The sequence below is a fragment of the Saccostrea echinata genome, unplaced genomic scaffold, assembly GCF_033153115.1.
Source record: "Saccostrea echinata isolate AGI-Se365-2 ecotype Australia unplaced genomic scaffold, CSIRO_AGI_Sech_v1 ptg000009l, whole genome shotgun sequence".
In the NCBI taxonomy this organism is placed as follows: Eukaryota; Metazoa; Mollusca; class Bivalvia; order Ostreida; family Ostreidae; genus Saccostrea; species Saccostrea echinata.
Window position 1 is genome coordinate 23,715,553 of NW_026889758.1, and position 19,846 is coordinate 23,735,398.

Genomic DNA, 19,846 nt, shown 5'->3' on the forward strand with positions numbered 1-19,846 from the left:
AAAACGAAATATCAGCATTTTTATCAAATATGGATACACAACATGGGCTTATGATAGTCATTTTAGAATATATGAACCCTGAATTAAGTTTTCGTTCATATTAATTTTTTAATACGATTATTTCTGCAGAGTATCTAATTTTAATTAACAATTCCATATACATGTACATGTCTGGTTTTATAAGATTTTGAAATCGGTAGTGACACTTACGACCTAATACTATTTGTTGTATCTTTCAGCGATACCTGATATGATAAATACTAAAATATCGTTATCTGCAAATTATCTGCTCGCATTGTTTATTTTAATGACTTAATTATACCGAAAGTGGTTTTTATCATGCATAAAAATTTTCCACAAAATAATTTGATTTGAATTATTTCGAACAAAATATTTATGTCTGTACATTCAATCCAAAGTGATAAGAAAAATGCAAATAAATAGATAAGTATTTTTGTCTACTCCCATATGTAATTTATATACATGTTTTATTTATGTTATTTGCAATAATATTTGAATGCAAGGGTGATACGGTTAAACAAGGATTTTTCCGGGAAATATTAAAACAGTTCGAATTTTAGTGTCACTTGGGCGCTTGAACTGAAAGCAACCCAGGCTGTTAAGTGATATTGACTATTGTATACAGTGTTATTTTCGCCCTTTCACACTTGCAGACAATTTTGCCCCGTTTTAAATTCGCTCAGTCACAATTCTGTTTAAGAAATTATAAAGTGTTTTTTTTAATTCGCCCCGTTTTAAATTCGCCTACCTCTGAGTAGGGCGAAAATAAAACGGGGGCGAAAATTTCCCTTTATATAGTAAATCATCTGAATATCCAAAAGGGGGGGGGGTAAGATTTTACTATTAACTAAACTATTTCTTACCATTTTTTTAAATTTATAATGATATAACAGCTGTAATTTTTCTACATACATCTTAAACGTGGATAACTAGCATTTCGTCTAACCCCCACCGTGCGGTACACAACACACACACACAGACCTTTATACGTGTATACTTAAACAGCTGTTAAATATAATGAGGCAAAAAAATGTACAAATTTTTCCAGAATGATATACAGGTGGAATTGAAAATTATTTCTTATATTTTTGAGTTACATTTTGGGAAATATATATGTGTGTACTTGTGGGGGGGGGGGGGAGGGGTATTGTATTTTCTTAAAAATGGAAGAGTCAAGAGGTCATTGAATGTCTTTGGTTTGTGTGACTAGCCATTATATCAGTGAATAAGAATATAGAAAAATGCATTCCACAGAAATAATTACCTGCATAAAGTTTTACATGATATGTGTAACCAGTATCAGACTCTGCAAGAACAAATAACTTGGCTTCCCATCGGTGTGTTTTTTTTTTGGCGGGAAGATACTGGATAATGTGATTGCGGCCTTTAAACCCCACCATACTCTCATCAACAGTAACTCTCTTTAAATGTACTGTTCACAAGGTCCAGGACAGGCCGAAATTTGTGGGAGGGATCATGATCTCTCCTTCCGCGTTGAACTGCTAGATTGTTGTCATTACAGTGGAGATACTGGAGAAGGAGCTGAAACCTGTTTCTTGTCATTATCGTTTTAAAATTTGGTGTTTGAAACAACCAAGAAGAAAAATTTTCATGCCAATATGATTCAATGGTGGGCCTCCGTATAATGCCCATACCCATATACAGACCTATAAATGCCGCTTACTTCATGTGGCCTTAGGTAGTCCTGAGGGTTGTCGATTGCTGACCATATCCTTGGGGATTGAAGAATTTAGTGCCTCTTTGACATCAGAGGATAGAAGAGGTTCTTCGCCATCATCAGAAAATGATAAATTCTCAAAATCTTCACTGTCGGAATTGTTGTCCATATTGGAGTTTTTTTCTGAGAGATCTAACTTAAAGACTGTGACGTCATTTTTACCCCAAATTGACGTTCACGTCATCGACAATTTCCCACCAAAAAGACCACCAAAACATCTATACAACAGATTCTTTTATTTCATATTTTTAATTGCATTGTACATTTAAAATATCGTTTATTATTTATATAAATAAAATTCAATTTTCGTTGGTAATTGCAGTTTAGTAACTTTTAATTCAAAGAGGGGGGGGGGTCTTTAGGTACGTATGGAACAACTTAAGTTAAAAGAAAGAGCACGACCAGTAGGAAAGGGGGAGGGGTTGTCATCAAACATTCTGGCAAAATAAAATAAGCGGGGTGGGGGGGGGGGCTTCGACACATCGGTCTTGTTTTCCTGCATTTTTCTTTTATAACTTAAGTTAATCTCTAGAGGTTGTAATTTATTAAAAATCTTTCTTTTTTTTTAAAAAATTGCAATCAATATATCTAGCCAAAATTTTCTTCCCTTATCGTGTTTGTGCAAGTAAACACAAGTAACATTTGTAGGTAAACTAAATCTAATATGTAAATGAAACATATTTAATTAAAAAGGGATATCGATTTTTAAAATTAAACGTTATACGAATACGTATTCATTTGAATATTACGTCTAGTTTTTGTAAATCATACATTTATTACTATTAAATTTATACAGTGCTTTATAAATTTCTTAAATTTGCCCTATCCAATGCATTTTACACGAATCATACTTAAATCCAGTAATATATATATATATATATATATATATATATATATATATATATATATATATATATATATATATATATATATATATATATATATATATATAAAAGATATGTGTCAAAAATTGTACAATTTGTTATATACCAGAGAGAGAGAGAGAGAGAGAGAGAGAGAGACCGTGCATAACTAAAACGATTTACAGGAAAAACAATTTTAATCAGAAATGTTTATTCATTATCTAATATTTCCAGTATATTTTCTGCCATTAAGATCATTTAGCAATTCTAGACTTAAATCAAAATCTCTGTCATTCATAGAACGAATATTTATTATAAACTGACCTTTGAAAACAAAAACTCTGACGGGTTTGTAGGGGAGTGTTCTCGGGTCAGATAATTCATATTTGATTTAATACCCTTGCAGGACAAAATATTTTTTCAGAGACAGATTTTAAAAAAATTATATTATTTCTTTCTTCCCGCAATAACTTGACACACTTTAAAAAAAAAGAAGAAAAATCTGCCTAAACTCGAAAACTTTGTAGAGGGAGGGTAAGTATGAACAGTCAATTTCAGATGATTATTTTTTTTTTCCAGTAGAGAAGAGATTATTTATTTGCAAAATCGTCAACGGCATATTGCTTCAATCCAGAATCTTATATTTACATTTGCTGTGTTTTTCCACTAAGCCAACTGTGCAATTGATCTGAAAGTCATTTTTGTGTATACTCACGCGTAGAAATATACACAGTGAAACTAGCGCAAAAGTGACGTCACAATGAGGATACGGAGACGTAAAAAATGTAACGATAAAGGGCAGCAAGAAATTCAAATATTGAGTATATTATTGGTGCTTTTAAACTTGTAAATTGTAAATATAAGGAAAGTTTTTAAATTTAGTGTGAATTATTGGTGTGTAAATCACACAGACTTGCACGTAGGCATATTTTTCATGAAGCGCTAGCGCGCTTCATGAAATATGCCTACGTGACAAGTCTGTGTGATTTACATACCAATAACTCGAACAAAACTTAAAAACATTCCTTAAATATCCCCCCAGGAATCAAATGATTGCCCCCTTAGTATCACGAAACGGAATCTTAAATTTCATGTGTTGTGTTAAATCTTTTTAAGGTGATGTACTGATCATAATTTGCAAGGTATAATTTTAAGTGCTTACAAAGAATCCGTGCCTTCTCTTTGAAAATATTCACTATGATATTCGTTTTTTTAAAGTCAGTTTGTGACTCTCTTCATTAATTTGTTTAAAGTGAATCTATAGTAAAAGTACAATGAATTTAACGTTATAATTTTCCACTGAAAAGTTTCTCCTATTGTGATGTTTTTGACGTCAGCATTGTGAGTTTGACGTCGTCTATGTATCATGGTTGTCCTTCAATGTTTGTCTGTCCACGGAAGATACAATTTTTTATCACTTAAAACAAGTAAATGCTTAAAATAAAAATTAATTAACTTAAACCTTATAGAGATCAAAACTTAATATTAACAAGAAATATATGGAGATAACGAACAGTATTCAAGCTCAAAAATCCATTAAACGATACAAAATAGGAGCAGAGCAAACACGGACCTCCAAAACATCAGAGGTGGGATCATTTGCCATGGAGGAGTGAACATCCCCTGCCGACCGGTCACATCCGCCGTGTGCCCCTTGTCATGATCGGGAAATAACGGAAAAATCCGCCGACAATTCAGTGTGTAAATAATGGCCTAACAATTAGTATGAAAAACGTCAGTCAGCATTTGACTGAATGATAACTTGTATTTGCTGACAAGGTCATTGTATCGACAATAGAACTTACGAAATGATGACTTTATACGAGCCTGCTGATATTCTTGTTTCATCAACTTGTTTGTCAATAATTTACCTCTTTTTAGAAATTGTACATACGGAGAGCATGCTCTTGCGTATCGAATCAACTGACCGTATGTAGGTGATGATTGATTGATTGGTTGTATGTTGTTTTACGTCCCATTCGAGAATTTTTCACTCATATAGAAACATCACCATATACCGGTGAAGGGCTTCAAATTTTGACCTTTACTCGGCACTCAGGGCCATTGAGCAGTGAGGGATCTTTATCGTGCCAAACGCCTGCCGTGACACGGGGCCTCGGTTTTTAAGGTCTCGTCCGAAGGACCCGCAACTTTCACTTCAAAGTGCCGAGCGCATGGCGAAGAAACAGTTGCTACCCATTTTATCGACTTGGGTCTGTCGCGGCCGAGATTCGAACTCACGACCTCCCGATCACGGAGCGAGCGCTCTACCGACTGAGCTACCGTGAACGGTTGTAGGTGATGAAGGTATATTGCTGCATAAGAAAAGGAAGTTGACGATTGAAAAGTTAGTCATCACGTTTATCATAAAGCTTGGTTGTTAGATTACCATTAAGTCTTTTTCAAGTAAAATATCCAAATATGAAACAGATGTGTCAGACTCTGTGGTATCTTTTATCTCAAGCTCACCGGGATATATCGTATCGACATAAGAATGGAAATAACCATATCCTCAGGGATATTTAAACACATGTCATATGTACAGTCTTCAGATACCCAGTTTTGGTATAAAACCAATAGTTCATACAAAAAATTGAAAGAATGTAAGGATTCTGTTACAGATATTTTTGAAGATTCCTTTTCCGATCATATGTCTTCTATTTCAAAATGTTCTGTGAAAAACTGTAAAACCTTTGACATTTCGATAACTAACACTTCTTTCACCAGTAATCTTACTGGAAAGAGCTTCTATACCAAAACTTGGGAAAACCTGAACTGCAAATCTTCTAATGTTGTCTACGGAATAGAATGTTATCTTTCTTGACTTGTTTATGATGGTGAAACCAAGGGATTACTTAATAAAAGAATATCAGGTCATAGATTTCAAATAAATTATGGGGGTCAGCAGCTTTTATACAAGCATTTTAATTTACCTGATCATTCTATTTTGTCAATGAAAGTTAGAATTCTAGAAAAGATTTACCATCACACAAATAGTCCATCATTGAGTACACCTTTCCGTAGACAACGATAAGAATTTTGGATTAGAAAACTAGGGACAGCCTTTCCCTAAGGATGTTATGACAATGTCGATAGTGTTGGAAAACTTTCCAGTCCACAGTGTAACAATGTAAATGTGATGGGACTTTTTAACCATAAACAGAGACGTTATCGTGGTCATGGGAATCGGTCTTACAATAAACCTTTAATACACGATGTCTCTTTTGATTCATTACTACCTTACGTAAATCAACAGTTAGGTCTACATCATATTCGCACAGGCACTTGGGGTCTGGACCCCCCCCCCTTTTCCATTTTTTTTTTCTTTTTAAATATGGAGTCGATTCACCTTTTTCCTATTTTTGTATTCTAATATGCACTATATGTTATCAATAATGTAACTCTTTTGTCTCTATATGCTGTTTTTAAATATACCGTTTTCGACTGATACATAAGAAGAGAGAAGGCTTGCAACTCTTTTCTCATCGTCTGCCTCACCTCGCTTAAACTTCGCCTGATTTTTTATCGAAAGAATAAGAAAACATGGAATATGCATACATCAATAAATTCGTTATACATTCTTCTTTCTTTTCAATTTTCCATTTAATTTTTATGTGCCCCCGATTTGTAAATATTTCGATTAAATCATCCGCATCTAGGGTAAATTTTGTTGATGTGCACCAGCTGGGACGGAAGTGCAATAACGGTAACTCTAACTTTATAAATGTTCTGCATTAAAAAAAATTCCAGGCTTTGTAATAACAATATTGTGGAATTTGGTTGTCTAGGTCGTCTATTTAAAGTATAATCTTCATCCATTAAAATTTGCTAGTTAAAGTTATCTTGTTATTCACAGAACTTACCGTTACATGTTATATGAAGAGAAAATTCGGGATGTATTCCTTCTCGCATTTAATGTTCCGAATTACATTACATGTAATGATGATACCCGAAAATACCGGGCACTTCCGTCCCAGCTGGTGCACATCAACAAAATTTACCCTAGATGCGGATGATTTAATCGAAATATTTACAAATCGGGGGCACATAAAAATTAAATGGAAAATTGAAAAGAAAGAAGAATGTATAACGAATTTATTGATGTATGCATATTCCATGTTTTCTTATTCTTTCGATAAAAAATCAGGCGAAGTTTAAGCGAGGTGAGGCAGACGATGAGAAAAGAGTTGCAAGCCTTCTCTCTTCTTATGTATCAGTCGAAAACGGTATATTTAAAAACAGCATATAGAGACAAAAGAGTTACATTATTGATAACATATAGTGCATATTAGAATACAAAAATAGGAAAAAGGTGAATCGACTCCATATTTAAAAAGAAAAAAAAAATGGAAAAGGGAGGGGGGTCCAGACCCCAAGTGCCTGTGCATATTCGCACCAAACTTTGTCCCTTTGAAACTTTTAAATAGTCTTCTTGAAAAGGTCAAGGAAAGTCCATTTTTTGATTCCTCGACACCAGAATATAGGCTCGGATCTGTGATTATGGATATTGCAAATCATAGGCCTTTTAAACCCCCACGTTTTACTGAAGAAATTACAGCTAAAACAATCCGTTTTTTCCTTAAACTTCAATATGCCAACAAAGGAATTGACGCGGTTAATATAAGTAATATTCTTAATCACAAAAGGGTCCAGTCTTGTATTCCACCATATTTCAAGTTAAAGGCTACACCTTGTATTTCCTACAAATATACATCGACAATTGCTTAATTCCAAACTTTTTAATTACAAGAAAACTTTAAAGGGCCTGGATATGGAATATCTGAAACCTAATCCTCCGTCGTGGTCATGTTCTTCACCCTATAACTATAGTTCAGCTGGACACGTTATTACTGGTGACGTAAATATAGTTAATAATGAGGACCTTAGATCACTAATTTTAAAAGGTCCTAAATATAGGGAACCCCGATCCTTCAACTGGCGTCGGAATTTCATATTATAGATCTGTAGAGGATTACGCCAGGCGATGGGTCAGACATGAAAAACAAGACCTTGACACTTTGTCAGAATGGATTAAATGTATCAGATGTATGTTAAAATCGCGCATTAAAAGATTGAGGGGCAATATGAGAACCATCTATCCTTCTGTATTCAATAATCCAAAAGTAAAAAAAGAATAAGATAGATTACATGATCAGTCCGTACTGGTCCCTGCTGACAAAGCAGGTAACAACATTGTTTTTGTTTGTAAAGCTCATTATATTAAATGTATTTTAAATGAACTTCTTATATTTAATTCTACAAGTGGTAATCCAACTTATACTCATACATGTAGTTCCCTTTCTAAGGAATAAATTCTTCAAAATCATATGTCAGCTCTGAATATTTTTAATATTCCAAACAACCAAAATGAATTTGAATTACCATATCTATGGACTCCGAAACTTCATAAAAATCCTTACAAACAAAGATACATAGTGGGTTCCAGTAAATGTTCAACCAAGCCTCTTTCTTTACTCCTCACTAAGATATTAACAGTAGTGAAGGAGAAACTTCAAGAGTACTGTGCAACAATATATTCGAGAAGTGGTGTAAAACAGATGTGGATACTTAAAAATTCCAAGGAACTTTTCCAAATTTTTGAAAATTTGTCGGACTACCCCCCCCCCCCACCCCCGGATTTGTAGAATTAGTAAATGTATACATGTATATTGAAGCAGATTAAAATTCCAATATGGATATAAAGATTTGATTGCTTATACTTTAATATGTGTATAGAAAATTCTTTTATATAGAATATTTATCACACTATAATAATGATTTTATGAGTTTGTACACGCCAAACGTCATAACTTTTCACATAGTATCATTTAGTAAATCCCCCCCAACAAAATTAAAAAAAAAAAGGGATCGTCCGGGATTTGAACTCAGGACCTCTCACTTGCTAAGCAAGAATCATACCCCAAGACCACAGAGGCACTTGATTATACATAAAATTAAATGCAAACATTAGGTCACATGTAATGTTTATATTCACGTTCGATATTGTCAAAATTTTACACAATACATGGTGTCTAATTTAGCCTTTACTAAAAGTTCTAATAGATGTAATTAGAATATAAAATCCGTTGACAACCTGTATTATATGTAATAACTTTCCATATGCCCCTGTGCTAAAAATAGTGCCAAGCGACTTTTAATACAATTAAAAAAATGGGGCAGGACACGTAGAGAAGGGCCATAGGGAGTTATAGAATAAAATTTCATTGCAAAATCTTCTTGAGATATCGCCCGGAAACAAAAGTGTTACACACACACAGAATGTATGAATTTACGACCTTGAACTTTGATCTTTTGCCCTCAAAATCAATAGGGTTCTTCTTTAGGCCATAGGGAGTTGCTGTGCAAAATATCATTTCGAAAGCTCAAAGGGTTCTCGAGATATCGCGCGGAAACGAAAGTGTTACAGACAGACAGAAATACAGACGGACGGACGGACAGACAGACCCAAATTAATATCCCCCACTTTCAGTGAAAGCGGGGGACAAGTATTTTTGATGGGACATATATGACCCCTGTGGCAGTCAGTGGGCAGAGCCCATACCCCTCTGGCAGTAAGAAGGTTAACATACATGTAATTTATAATATATCTTCATTATATGCATCACGATTCGTGATCAGAAGGTCGTGTGTTCGAATCACGGCCGAGACTGACCCAAGTCGATAAAAAATAGGTAGCAACTGTTCCTTCGCCAGGCGCTCGGCACTTTGAAGTGAAATTTGCGGGTCTATTGGATAAGACTTAAAAACCGAGGCTTTGTGTCACGGTAGGCGTTGGCACGATAAAGAACCCTCACTGCTCAATGGCCCAGAGTGCCGAGTAAAGGTCTAAATCTGCAGCCTTTCACCGGTATATGGTGATGTCTCTATATGAGGGAAAAATTCTAGAAACGGGACGTAAATCAACATACAATCAATCAATCATTACATGCATCCTGCGAGATTTAATAAATGTAGCTATTGTGTCAGTTGGAACTTAGTCGGGGCCCCATCCCCGATAGCTGCCTTTTTTGTTGAGCTCTAGGAAAAATTCCCCTGCTATATATAGAATAATTTTGGGATTAAAATTATTTAAACATAAATACACACACACAAACACACTGAAAATGTTGTCAAATGTGTTGTCGAGAAATACACATATTGAAAACGGCAAAAACACGACATTATTGATATAAACTAATTGAATGATTAGATTAAACAAGATTTTATTAATGCGATTTTTCTTATCGATTTGATAAAATTCAATTGACTAGAATTTGTTGTAAAATGAGGATTTTTGAATAAAAGATAAAGCGAAAGCCATCGTGTTGATGACAGGATTTCGTGTTAATGTAATGAAATGTATTGTTCTACCGGTTTTATTTCAAGAAATTAAACTGGCTTCATTGACTTAAAAGAAAGGAAAAATGATAAAAAAGAAATAAAGCTGATCGTACCTGAACAAGAATAGATCACACTGGAATATGTATGTTATTTTAAGGAATTCTAAACAAATTAATTTGATAATTTAGAAAAAATAGATATAAGATTATAAAACTTGAAAGAAGATATTTGTCAATTATTTTATCGTCAACGTTTTCCCTGTAAATCTCTAAAATAATGATCAAAACACAAAGAGCAGCTTTTTTAGATTTTGAAAAGTTATATTTTTAAGAAGATATGTCGTCCCTAGAACCAATTCGTTAAATTAAGATCACCCTTAGTATCCAAAACATTAAATTTGAATCCACTCTAATAAGGGATGTTAAAATGAGCAAAAAATTTTTTTATAGTTTTTAAATTATTCAAAGATTTTCTTTGTTCAATGAACATAATGGTCAGTGTAACTTACATAATATTTACAAGCCGTACTAACGTTTAGATTCTTAAAATACAAGCTTTTTCAAAGCATGTTGAATTGAAATTAACTTGTTATAAATGTTTTTTAATGAAGAGAATCAACCATGTTAATCATTGTATGATAAACACCTTGAATGTATATAGGAGCCTACGCAGTGAATTACAAATCAATATGTACACGTACAAATGAAGAAGTCCTGATAGGTCTGTTGACAAGACCATTTATAACTACATTGTATCAATAAAGACAACTTGTATGTCATGCAACTTATATCAAATTAATAAGCCATCGCGTATTTGATGTTCATTTTCGCCTACTCTATAGTAGTGATTTTTTTAAATAGATTTTTACTCAAATTTTGTCATACAACCTTACTTTAAATATGCATAAACTCAAATTACACAATAATAATATTGAAATGCTAATAGTTCCCTTATATGCTAGATATGAAAATTGTCGAGTTTGCATGGAGTATATAGTAAATACTGAGGTATCCAGCTAAACGATGACAAACTGTTCCCAAAGACTACCTTGAACCAGTAAAATAACATTTGTTTAATTTTATTCGGACATTACTGAACTTCGTTACATTTAGATACTAATGGTTAAAGGTGGTGTTGTATATTCACTTCTTTCGCATAATACCTAAAGATTCAGCAATCTGTCATTGGTATGCAGTCGAAATAATGACGTCGTGGAGCAGTAGTATGATTGTTGGAATTTTAATGTGGAGATATTAAATAGTTCCATTTTAATTTTTTTTGTTTATCTTTTTCTACGTTTTCTTAAATATATTTTTACAATAAACACAATATCAAGAATTTATAATGTACATATTACACAATGAAAGTATCTTTAAAAAATTGACATTTTTAACCTATTTTCCTTAATTTTAAAAATTCATAGTTACTTGTTTAATTTCAACGGATTTTCTCAACCTTTTGTCTCGAAATTAGCGTAATGAACATGTAAATTGATTGTTATGACATGCTTGCATCTTGTTTGAAGATAATTTTTAACACGTAGAGTTTTCTTCAGGAGGAACAAAAAAAGTCAACTGTTGCTTTTAATTTACACGTAATAACATCGTGTAGAGTTTGTATTCAAAATAATTACATAGTAATGATCCATGCCATGGTCTTTTGTGAGAGACGGATGCACATATTCGATAGGATAGACATGCAGATGAAATGTGGACAATTCATTTTTAAAAAGAATTACTGGACCTTGGATGTTTGTTTTTCTTTTAATGGTTATTGCTGGTTGTTTTACGAAACATTGTATTCGCTTGCAATGAATTTAACAAATTTGTTATCTAAATCGCGCTTGGAAATTGAATTTGCGTACTAAGATTAACTCTAAGTTGGAGAAAGAGATAACACTTTCTTGGTAAGTAATTGATATGTGCAACTTTTTTTTCCCGACTGTTCAAATTAAAAGAACTTAGTTGAACGTCGATGTTATTGATTATTATTCGCATAATCATACAATGTATATAGTCGATCACTCGTTGACATCTCTAATTTTGATCAAAATTTTTGAAGCTATACTATAGTCCAGTAGCCCTTTTCACAAAAAACTAGATGAAATCCCTCGCAAGCGCGGGGAATTGAATTTATACCACTAACGACATAAATTATATAATTGTAATTTTACTGACAGCCTACAGGCTTATAGCAGGAAGAATCCCGCATGAAATAGACGAATGTGTCCACCCCCCCATCCCGCCCCTACCCCACCCCTTTCTGTAAAAACTTGAAAAATAACAATTTCGTTATTTGGCGTTTATTGTGAAACCTTTTATACTATGTTATGGATATTGTACTTCAGATGCCCTTATTTCATTTACGTCAAGGATAAAAGCAGCGAATATGCACATTTTACTGATAAACTGCATGATTTTTTTTTTTTCGGGGGGGTGGGGGGGTGGACAACTCACAAATACTTGGGTCTTGGTTTATAAATATGTATGTACCTTATAGACATGTAAAAAAAAATGTAGTTTACTTTTTTTTACATATCAATTAGGTACATACATATTTATAAGCCAAGACCCAAGTACGGGGTCTGTGTAAAAATTAGTTTTTAACGCCCTATGAATAGGCCGAGTATACTATTTGATACAAATGACTGTATTCAGAAATAAACTGAAATGTATTGATTAAAGCACAACATTTTACACAGCTTTAATTGTATTTGAACAATACCTTATTCATTAATTTTCTCTTTTCATGTTAGCAAGTTTATTACGAAGTACAAATTCGTTGCCACGATGCTCTCAGTAAGGAATGCATGTATATACAAATTTTACCGATAAATTTATTAAGAAAACCTACTAAATACATGAAATAGTCTTTCGATATATAAATATATTCAAAACGTATAGTGTTATCAATGATTTACCATTATTTCAATAACCATTCTTACAAAGCTTTTTTTTTAAACGATCGCCTCGTTTTTCTTTTTAACATCGGGCTCGATGCTATATGATGTTCAAAAAGCTTCCGTCAATATTAAGATCGGTGAATGACGAAAATAATTTGCATATTTCCCTCTTTCATCGGTTATCACAGCTTATTTCTTTTACATCATTTAAATCAAGTTTTGCTTGAATAATTCAGTGATGACGTTTAATAAAATAAATAAATGATTGCTTGTTGTCAGTTTCATTAAAAATTGCCAGTATCTTAGATCCGCCATCCGGAAACGCCACCGCTATTTCATGGCTGTTTATAGAAAATAAAAGTAGACTTTTAATTTAATGCACGATACTGATTATGCAAGTGAAATCTAAATATAGTTTACGGACATCATCTTGTATACAGTGTATTGTTAGAGGAGTAAGTAAGAACTCTGGTGCACCCGTTTTGGAGTTTACTTGCAAAATTTATTAATATATAAGTATAGATGTTGCGGCTAAGATTAAAATGCGACAACTCTGTAATTTCTTTGTTAATATGAAATTATTTTTAAAAGTAGTATTCACAATAATGTTGTGACCGACTATTATTTTATTATTTGGAGAATTTTGCAAATAGTTGTCTTAGTCTTAAGAAATTGTGTAAAAAGGTTCCATTGTATATGTTAGTACATGTATGAATTTAACCAGGAAACCAACAATAGCATCTACAATATAGGTTGGGTTATGATCGATGTAACGAAGAATTTAAGACAAGGTAAATGTAAACTAATTTCTGAATCAAAATACACTTGTCTTCCCTTTATGACTCGCAATTCTTACGTCGTCGGATTCGGATACAACTTACGTTTTTTACTTTTATACATGTACAAATAAACGAACCCATTCAGAACACCTCCCGTATTAGCGAACATCATGGCAATAATAAAGATTTCTACAGGAACATCATCGACAGCAATTTTCCAGGTTCCGTAAATAGCCACTGCCCACCACTGGATGAGAAACGCAAAGACAAAGAGAGACATTGTTTTGGCAGCCTGTGTGGCCTTACTGTCTGGATTTGTGTTACCAATGGTGCCTTAATGAAAAAAATCATTTAAACTAAGAATGAGTAATCATGTAAAATAAATACGTTCAATTTAAATGACAGTTGTTTCTTGTGTATTTTTGGATATAAGAGTAATGATAACTCACTATTTATTCTGTTTGTTTCCATTCGAATCTTGTACCATGTAAGTGTGTAAAGAGCCGTGTTTAGTGTCATTACAATCAGTACCGGTATTGTAGAAAAAAACAGAAAAGAAATATTTCCGGCCACTCCACACCTAAAAGGTTGAAAATCAAATGAACTAAAAAAAGAAGGTAAAATTAAGTGATGTTTTTAAAATGATCTTTGACCCAATTCAATTTTCATTGGAAGATCTTTTTTAACTGATCTTGAAATTTTCATTATGAATAATTATTTTATTTTTTATGCTTATTAAACTACAATAAATATGGATTCTGTGAATGTAATATAAATAACATCTTTGAAACAATCTTTTAATTTAATACAGTTAAAAATATCTGTACTCACATAGCTCCCATGGGTCCGATTTCGTCAGTAAAAGTTGCACCAAGGCATTCAAAAAGCGGGATTCCAAACATAAGCAAATAAAGCTTCCAATCATACTTTCCAAGAAAAATATTTTTACTGAATTTCATCAGAGCAAATGCATTAATTGCAATGAGCGATACAAGGAACATTTGGGCGGCGCAAAATAGGAATGTGACGAAACCATAAAATTCGCACAGCTCAATTGGATGGACATGGTCTTTAGCTATGGCCATTTGAAAGTGATCCATAAACTGTCCTAGGCTAAGGAAACCATCACAAAAAGCCAAATAAACGGCAAAACGTTCGCACTTTGACCATGATTTGAAGAAAGTGCGAGCAGTTTTAGACCGAAAGGATATCACAAGAATAGCAAGTACCGATGTAATGCTACAGATTGTACAAATAAGAGTCAAACAGTGAATAAGATAGAAATATGGTGTTCCCAGTCCTAGTACTGGAATGTTGTACCGTGAATCTTCTACAGAATTCATTTTGGCTCTTTCTTCAGTCTATTCTTGAAGTTTATGGGCATGGCTTAAGTTCCTTGTTTTTATAGCGTCACATAATGCTGCCTCTTCTTTTTATTCCTTAATCCGATGATCTATAGTTAATCGAATAATGTTGTCTATTTATAATACTTAATACATCATATAAAAAGAAAAAAAGTTGTTGATATCCCGATTTTAAAGATTTGGAAGTGGACATGGAGACAGTCTACTAGTATTTTTCAAAGTTTGAATTTCAACAAGGGAGAGAAAGTTGACAAATGGAAAGTGGAGGGTGGAATGCCTTTAGTCTTCCAACAAATGAGCAATTTCTATCAATATTTTGAAGAATTATCTGCACAATGTATACGTAAAACCTCAAAAATATATTATCATATGAAAAAAAAAAAAGATTTTCGAATATAATTCAAAGAAGATTTAGACAAAAATGTATTTTAAACTCTGACTTATTCCCTTGTAATTTAATAGCCAGTCAGAATTATTCATGTGGTTTCTTAGAAGATACATGCCTTTTTTTTTGCTTGTAAAAAGTATGCAAAAGCACGACATTCCTTATTCAATAAGCTATTATCATTTAATAATCTCCACAATGTAGATGTGCATTTGATGCTAGGGGGATGATTCTTAAGGTAGAATAACACACCTAGTGATATTTTTGATATCAGTACCTCTCAAATGTATAGAACCATTAACAACATTCCAAGAATGCAGATATTTTTCCTTTATTTTTTAAGAATTTTTTTTATATTATTGAAACAAATTTCAATTTCTTCAATTTTCAATTTGTTTTCTTTCATTTCATTTTCTTTTCACTTGACATTCCCGTTTATTATTTAAGAGTTGAAATACAACAAAATAATTTTTATTTTCATCACACATTTTTTATAATTTCTGAAAAAAAGTGATTTTCTAACATTCAAGTTCAATTTCCTGAAAACCGGTGGTTAAAACTGTACCAAAATCTATAAATAGGAAATACATGATTATCAATGACATGCAAATGAAAAATTGAAAGAAATTTTGATAAAGAAAAGTATAAAAAAAATTTCATCAAAAATGTTGGTTCAGAAGATCTTGTTTGAAGAGTTATCTTTCTTGATATGGTAGGGCCTAAATAAACTGGCCCCGCCGTCACCAAACTTTTATTTACCTCAACCTCAAATCTCAACTCAAGTCACTGAGGTAGCCTCAACTGAGATTTTCCTCAATTCGCCGTCACCAAACGGTTTGAGGAATACCTCAGTTGAGGCTGAAAATTTACACTTAACTCAGCTGAGTACTTACACGGAAAATTTCGTGCGATTTCGCGGATTTTTTTTACGTAATGATTTTACGCAATAAAATTTTGTCGTCTGTGGTTGTGTTTCTTTACAATGGCTGAAAAAGAGATAGAAAATTTAATATCTTCGGCAAAAAGAAAGAGGGGGGCTAACTGGTCCTCCGAGGAGGAGATTGCATTAATAGAAGAGGTGTTGAAGTTTGAGGAGCAGTTATTTGGCAAAATAAAAGGGGCAGGTGTAAAGGGGAAACATAGCAAAATAAAGGAAGAGACGTGGCAGTCAATTACGGACACACCCAATCTGTAAGTAAGGTATATCAACATTCAACTTACCCGAGTAGCTCTTGGGTAGCCAGACGACTCGCAGTATTATCTCCCTTAGTAGCAGGTGTATACACAAAATTTATCCTCGTTTAATTCAGTCCTACACCAAAATTTAACGCTTACCTTATCTATTTTTTTACATGAAGTTTTTACTTTCTTTTGTGAACCCGATTGAGACCTAAACTGAAATCAACATATATAATAAATTTAACATATACATTGTACTTAGTGAATACATTTTTCCTGCGTAATATTGCTCTTTCATCAGTTATTTTAATATCATTGTTTACATGTGCATGCAATATTAATGTTTCAACGAAAGTTACTTTGTGTTATAGGCCTATGACTGATTGAAAATGATCAATATCTCTAGTCTGTTAGACCAAACCGCCAGTTTTTTAATTCTTCGAACTCAATTCTGAAAGTTAAAACTTGAAAGGGGGATGTCGTTGTAACACACTTCTCATAATTTTATATGTTTCTTTAAATCGATTTTACAGTATGTCATTTACATAATTAGTAAACAGAATTAACTCTAATTTGAATTTTAAAAAAATCAAACTTGCAACGACTTTTAAGAGTTTAAAACACCAAACAAGCATCACATTAATTCCATGTAATTTTTAAAATTATATTTCTATTTAGTATTTCAAAGGAACCTTGCTGGTATAAATATATTAGAATGCTAAAATATCTCTGTCAGAGAAGGATCAATGAATTTTTCACTTTTTAAGTAAGTAAGCGCTGATCCAAGCGACCTCCCCCCCCCCCTCCCCGACTAAATCAAAACAAAGGTTTTAACTGCCAAACATCGAAATAATTCAGGTTACATTACATTCATTTATGTGTCAAAATGTGGTCCGAGAATGACAAATTCTCATAAACTTATGATGGGCTTCTATCGCCTCTGGGCCCCAATGGGCACCTACACCTCTTACCATCTAATAGCGTCCTCTATCGCAAAACCCTGGATCCACGCCTGCAATGGATTCGATTTCATTTGTCCCATATCGGTGTATGCTGAATTACACCGGCATTAACTACATGTATATTAGACAACAACACTGAACACTATACAATTCCTATTGTGTGATATTTTCATGCCATTAGAATGATCTGCCCTTGGATCTAAAATTTAAATTATCGTAAATCTATATTGTTTACTCATTTTTAATCCTTCAAACGTTCTTAATATTTTATTAGGCCAAGGTAAATGATTTTAAAAACTTTGCATATATTTGCCCCATTTTAGAAAGGAACATTGATTTTTGTACATCAATACCTTTTTGTCGCCAATGGTAAATGACTGGCATCCTAAATTGATAATGATATAGAAAAAAATGTATACTTGTAGTGTAAAGTGTCCTTAAACGGATTAGTAATTAACAAAATATAGAAAATGGGTGGGGAAAAATATTCCCCAATAATGATATCGATCAATTTACGTTGATCTACATGTATCGCTTGAATATTTAATTTTTTTTTAATTATTACAGACAATTCAGAAATGAAAGAATATCAGATTCAATTTCAAAAAAATATGACAACATAAAACAGAGAGGTAAATACTGCATTAACTATTCAACATTTAAGTCGATGATTTTGAGAGAAATAAAATTAAAAAAAAATAACTATTTTTAAAAATTGTAGCCAAAGATAAAATCGATGGAATTGTCGCCCGAAGACAGGAGGAGGTCCACCACCGGCACCAATGACCCAAGCTGAGGTGGTCCTTTACCAGGCCATGGATACGCGTCCGAACATTGTAGGGTTGATCGGTGGGATTGATTCAGATGGTAATAATTATGTTTTATCGCATCCCGCAAAACCGAGCTGTTCTGTACTTCAAATTAAGTAACTGTTGGTGTTGGTGTATGCGAAGTTTAGGTGAGAAGTTAATGAGAAGGCATAATGGACGATTATTTACGTCTCTGTCATATAGTTTTAAAAGAATGTATACATCAAAATAGTGTTTTATCTAATCTTTAATTTAATTAATTATGCAATATAATCAATTCTTCCATGTTCATTGTAAATATGCTTAAGTTTTAAATGACGGCTCCCATTTTTAAAAAGAACATTAGCCTATTTCATTATTTAAAATTAAAAAAAAAACTTACCTTATATGCGTATATCTTTAGTTTATAAAAGTTATAATGATATGTGATAGCTATCTGTTTCTTTTTTTTTTTGTGCACTTAAAGGAATGATAACGGCAAAAAGTAATGTCCACTTATTCTTCGTTTCTTATGACCTCATTTTTTTTCTTTTCAATTTGTTAAGAGAAAAATTTTCATAATTCTGATTTGACTTGTAGAACCATTTATATTTTCTAACCAACAAGAAGGGATTTGTCAAAGTTCCGCTTCAACAGCAGTGACAGGCGTCGTTTGTGATGAGGGAGCTGCGGGCGGCGATGCCTCAAGTTCATCTAATGGTAAATAAACTATCTAGAATGATGGGTTTATTAAAAAAAATGTAAAAACAAAAATAAAATAAATAGACAGTAAAGGAAAAAATATATGTAGGTTTTATAATATACATGTATTTATACACAGAGAGACATTCTACGGAAAAAAGGAAGAAAAAGAGGGCACATAGAGATATCCTTGAGGAGTTGGAAATTGAAAATCTGAAACTGGAAAATGAGAAATTGATGCAAGAAACGAAGAAGCTTGGAATAGAACAAAAGAAATTGGAAACAGAGGAAAAGAAATTGCAAATTGAAATTGAATTTCTTGAAATGAAGAAGTCTTATTTAATATGCAAACTTAATTCTGAATTTCCGGAATGTCTGTTGAATCCAGCATGCATATAGTTATTCAAATCTCTAGTCTCCTTTCAACGAGTTGTTGGCGATCGTAAACTTTTGATTCAAGATTATCTGTCCAGCATACCAACAAATACAATAATGCATGTAGCAGTAAAATTATCAAACGATTTATTTTCGTTCAACCAATTATTATTTCACGTGACAAGTGTTGGTTTTTATCGTATTTTCAAATTAAGCTGGTATTCTTTGGATGACTTGCTAACCTGAAAAAGAAGTTTAATCTTATTGTCATCGTTTTTCATAATTTATGTCAAACACACTACATCAACTCTTAAATGCATTGAGATCTGCGCATAGTCCCGCATCAACCGGGAAAAGGGGTGAAGGGATGGAATGCATCCCCCCTTCAATAATTTTGCCAATATATATTTCTACAGAACAAACCCAGTTGCTAATTAACAATTGTGC

At 32.9% G+C, this 19,846-nt stretch overlaps 1 protein-coding gene and 1 pseudogene across 1 annotated transcript; one reads left to right on the plus strand and one right to left on the minus strand.

The window, feature by feature from the left end:
- Nucleotides 1-1,706: 1,706 nt before the first annotated feature.
- On the minus strand, nt 1,707-14,987 carry LOC133182556 (uncharacterized). Its single transcript, XM_061317404.1, has 4 exons — nt 14,476-14,987; nt 14,094-14,224; nt 13,747-13,977; nt 1,707-1,903 (listed from the first exon to the last, which is right to left on the minus strand). The coding sequence occupies exons 1-4, from the start codon at nt 14,985-14,987 to the stop codon at nt 1,707-1,709; spliced, it is 1,071 nt and encodes a 356-aa protein (XP_061173388.1).
- A 1,388-nt stretch (nt 14,988-16,375) lies between these two features.
- LOC133182557 (uncharacterized) lies at nt 16,376-19,423 on the plus strand (annotated as a pseudogene).
- Nucleotides 19,424-19,846: the final 423 nt, after the last annotated feature.

Bases quoted from the DNA above. Each gene is read 5' to 3' on its own strand.
- LOC133182556 (XM_061317404.1), bottom strand. From the start codon at position 14,987: ATGAATTCTGTAGAAGATTCACGGTACAACATTCCAGTACTAGGACTG. The intron at 14,225-14,475 runs GTGAGTACAGAT...TCAACCTTTTAG, and splicing joins ATCGGACCCATGGGAGCTAT to GTGTGGAGTGGCCGGAAATA. The intron at 1,904-13,746 runs GTAAGTTGTATC...ATGACGTCACAG, and splicing joins CATGTATAAAAGTAAAAAAC to TCTTTAAGTTAGATCTCTCA.